Source organism: Nanorana parkeri, unplaced genomic scaffold (genome assembly GCF_000935625.1).
Source record: "Nanorana parkeri isolate BGI_ZX_2015 unplaced genomic scaffold, ASM93562v1 scaffold249, whole genome shotgun sequence".
In the NCBI taxonomy this organism is placed as follows: Eukaryota; Metazoa; Chordata; class Amphibia; order Anura; family Dicroglossidae; genus Nanorana; species Nanorana parkeri.
This window is the reverse complement of record NW_017306517.1, coordinates 1,635,221-1,639,841: the sequence shown is the minus strand read 5'-3', so window position 1 is coordinate 1,639,841 and position 4,621 is coordinate 1,635,221. Positions and strand designations below refer to the sequence as shown.

The following is a 4,621-nucleotide window of genomic DNA, read 5'->3' as shown; positions in this document are numbered from 1 at the left end:
CTGCGTATAACAGATTGCCAATAACTGCCTACGATGAGCAAGTGAGCATCAAAACTGGACCACAAAGCAATGGAAGGTGGCCTGGTCTGATGAATTGTGTTTTCTTTTACATCATGTGGATGGCCAGGCGTGTGTGCGTCACTTACCTGGAGAAGAGATGGCACCAGGATGCGCTTTGGGAGGAAGGCAAGCCGGGGGAGGCAGTGTGATGCTTTGGGCAATGTTCTGCTGGGAAACCTTGGGTCCTAGCATTTATGTAACAGTATTCCCTGATGGCAGTCGGCTCTTTCAGTAGGAAAATGTGCCCTGCCATACTGAAAACATGATTCAAGAATGGTTTGAGAAACACAACAACAAGCTTGAGCTATTGACTTGGCCTCTTAATTCTTCAGCTCTTAATTTAATCGAGCATCTGTGGAATGTGCTGGAAAAACAAGCCCGATCCATAGAGGCACCACCTCGCAACTTACAGGGCTTAAAGGATCTGCTACTGATGGCTTGGTGCCAGATACCACAGCATACCTTCAGAGGTCTAGTGGGGTCCATGCCTCAATGGGTCAGGGCTGTTTTGGTGGAAAAAGGGGGGACCTACTCAATATCAGACGGGTGGTCATTATGTTATAAATGCCTTTTACATTTATTTCTTTACAAACATCACCCTGTTGCTATTCCAACAAATCTGGTCCATTAAGCAGATCTTTTTTTTCTAACTAACCTACCTGCTAAAATGGCTCCCCTGGCATTCATTGTCTGCACATGGCTTCCCCGCTACAGTAAATCTTTGCAATCTTTGTATTTTTCTCATCTATTTTCAGTTTGGTTCAGTGTGCCTCTTCTACAGGATATTCGTGTAACCAGGTATTATAATTTTCTGTTATGATTTTGTTTCAACAGAGGGAAGACGGTATTTGACACTTGTCCCTACATTTCTATATATGCTTATCACTGGTATCCACAACAAATCAACAGACATAGGTTTGATGGGAAGAGCGGGGATACAATCCAACTCCCTGAAAGGCTTTTGGCGGTTTTTCCAGAGAATGCGACTTCAGAAGAAAGCTGTAGGTTTGTGCAGTTTATTGAGTACAGCAGCCAGCAGTGGTTCCTTACAGGAGGGGAAGAAAGTGCTTTAAATAACAAGGTAATTTAGAGCGTTACATAAGAGAAGCGTGCTTTCCTTTCTCTGTGAAGCCTTCAAGCTTTAATCGCTGCTCTCCAGCAGAATCCAGTAATGCTTTGCTTGTTTATTTTTACTCTCAGACGAGATTCATTGCATTCTTCCTGGAATGGAGATACAATTAACTTCACTAGTTTCAGAAGAGCGATTGGTTACAGTGATATTTATAGTGATGAGCTTAACTGTTCAAATGTAGATGTTTGCATGGGCCTGTCTGTTATCACAAAGCTGATTAGAATGCATTACAAAATTAGATTTTTTCTATCTAGATTTTAAAGAACCCCACCTACGACTGATAATGTAATGGTATTAAAGATTTAAAATATAAAAAACACTGCTTTTACTTATCTCAACTGTTCCTGTGGCGGTTTCATGCTGGACCACTGGCTGCACATCGTCCCTGTTCAGAATTATCTGAAATATGAGAGTCAATACTCCTCCCCTGATATCTATAGACATTCTAACAGATGCATTGAAGATGGCATAGTGACTCTTGTGTTCCTCTTGAATTTGGCATAATAGCATGGGATTAGTGTAGGGGGATGAGAACACCAACAACCACCAAAGGATCAGTCATAATTAATGTTGTTTTTTTACTTTAAACTAAAATGTGGAAAACTCATTCAAATGGTTGGGAGTGGTTCATGGCAGAAGACTCCCATTTAGGACTTTGTTTACGGGGCTTCCAAAGTATGTGCTGTGTCACCTGACTTGAGAGCCACAAAACTACAAAGTTTGGGATGCTTCCATGGCTCTGTTTTTGGTTGAAAACAGCTTAGGGTGTGGATCAATGATGGGGCATTCTGCTCCTTCAGTTCTGATTGCTTTTTCTCCCCAATTTCCACCCAACCTTTAGTAAGTGGAAGATGGTTGACAGACGTCTTATAATCTCATTCCTCAGTGGAGACAAGGTTCAATTTTGAAATCACCATTATATTGTACAACTCTAAAACTTCTTTAAAAAAAAAAAAATATAGTGAAACTTTATATTCACTTTACATTAAAACAGCAACACAAATATAATGTCAAACTCTTAAGAATAGTCTTGAGATCCCCACTGGCTGTGGTTGTATTTCTGTAACAGACAGTCAACATTGAAATCACCCCACTGAATCTCCCACCAAAATACATTGAACGTTTGGCCTCTTGTGTAAAATAATTATAACAAATTCTGATGCAGAAAGCCATGTGTCACCCGTTGGCACATAACAACACTTTCCTCTCAGGTGTACTCAGTTCTCACAAAAGTCAACCAAAAGTTGTCTGCTGTCATGTCTGCCATGAAAACAATAGTTTTGTGCTTTGATCAATTGGTTGCTTTTGAACCAAAATGAAGCTGCAATAAGCAATCTTTTGAGTGATCTTTGCTAAAAAGATAAGAACTTTCCAATCCCATCTACAGGTGAAACTCGAATAATTAGAATATCGTGCAAAGTTCATTTATTTCACTAATGCAACTTAAAAGGTGAAACTAATATATGAGATAGACTCATTACATGCAAAGCAAGATAGTTCAAGCCGTGATCTGTCATAATTGTGATGATTATGGCTTACAGCTCATGAAAACCCCAAGAACCCCAAATCCACAACCTCAAAAAAGTAGATTATTACATGCAATCAATAAAACAAGGATTGTACATAGAACAATATCGGACCTCTGAAAAGTACAAGCATGCATATGTACTCAGTACTTGGTTTGGGCCCCTTTTGCAGCAATTACTGCCATTACTTTTGCACGATATTCTAATTATTCGAGTTTCACCTGTATTGTTTCATCCATGATTCAGTGCTGCCACACTGGTTTAGTCCCTCAATTGCTCAGATCAATATGTGTATGGCCAATCTTAAAGTAGCTCAAAACTGAAAAAGGGAAAAACAACTAAATACAGAATTGAAACACAAACAGTATCTCCATACAGTTTTGCATGTTTGAAATTCTGTTCAGTCAGTTTTGTGATCCGCCCACCTCTGCTACACTACCTCTGGTTAAAGCAACCATGTCACTATACATAAGTTATATACCAAAAAGAAAACAGAAGAACAATATCAGTCTGGATGTCACAACATTTCTTAAAACTCAATGTTTCAAAAACTGAGCTCATGATATTTCCCCGCGTCGATGCACCTTCCTCCAACTTTTCCCTTGAGATTGATAATACAACTATCCAACTCTCCCCCATGCTACGGTGCTAGGTGTCAGACCTCAGCTTTCTTCCCCACATCCAATCACTATCCATATCCACTATCCATATCCAGCACTCTCTAGAGCAGAGGTGTCAAACCCAAATACACAGTGGGCCAAAATTTTAAGTCGAGGTCTGGGCTGTTTCAAACAGTATAATACCGTGGTCTATACACTATATCACACAGTATAATAACAAAGCCTGTACTTTTAATTATTAAAAAGCATGATACATAATTTTAAAAAAAATGTTTTTATTTTTTTGACTTTTTTATTTACTTTCCCTTTAAGAAATAGCTTAAATATTTAACCCCTTTGTGACGGGAGACGTACACTGTACGTCCAGCCACAAAGGGACCAAATGACTCGTCACGTGCACTGTACGTGACGAGTTATTTGCTGCTTTAGAGGGCTGTTAACTGCTGAGAATCAGCTTTTAACATTCATTAATGGATGCCGTTACTACAGAGGCATTCATTAATGAAAGGGTTAACCTTTTTCAGACACCCGATACCTTAATATCGGGTGTCTGAGAGTCAAAGCAGAGCTGCCGGCAGCTCCTATAGATCGAGAGAGAGATCTCTCTCAAGCTATACTGGTTTTTTTTTTTTCTTTCACCAATAGATACATAATGTATCTATTGGTGAAAGGAGAATGTTTCAGTTTGCTGATCGTTGTTGTAATAATCAGAAAACTAGTGACAGCTGAATCCTGAACTGCTGCAGGATCAGTGTCACTAACTTATTATCAGCTGTTCTGAAGTTTGAAGCAGCCTGATAATAACCAAAAAATTATTAATTTATCAAGCAGTAACAGTGAGATTAATTCACAATGACTGCTTGATATAATTAAATAAATAAAATAACATTTTTAAGTTTAAAAAAAGTGAAAAGTGTAAAAAAAAATGTGTAAAAAAAAATAAGGGACTAATAAATGAATGTATTTATTGCAATTTTGTTTAGCTGTGCTGGTTTTGTAAAAAAAAATACTACAAATCAAAACTGGGAAAAAAGTGTTTTTTTTAAACGGTTTTTTCCTCTTTTTTTATATTTTATTTGTCCTAAGTGAGGCGTTAGACACACATATGTGATATAAATATGTAGCCCTATCTGTCCTCTAAAAAACAATATATAATATGTGTGGGTGCACTTTGCAAGAAAGTATATTACTGACGTGGAAGAATCACACAGCAAAAATGTCAAAAGTGTGTCAGTCATTTACGCACAGAAACTAAAAACAAGCTCAGTCATGAAGGGGTTAAA

General features: G+C 38.2%; 1 protein-coding gene across 1 annotated transcript in view; it reads left to right on the top strand.

The window, feature by feature from the left end:
• Nucleotides 1–894: 894 nt before the first annotated feature.
• LOC108787222 (G-protein coupled receptor 98-like) overlaps nt 895–4,621 on the top strand; it is a gene marked incomplete at its 5' end in the record, with an annotated part of 159,458 nt that continues 155,731 nt past the window's right edge. The window contains one exon of the mRNA XM_018556714.1: nt 895–1,141. Coding sequence (XP_018412216.1) covers nt 895–1,141 — 247 coding nt within the window. The remainder of the gene's footprint in view (nt 1,142–4,621) is intronic.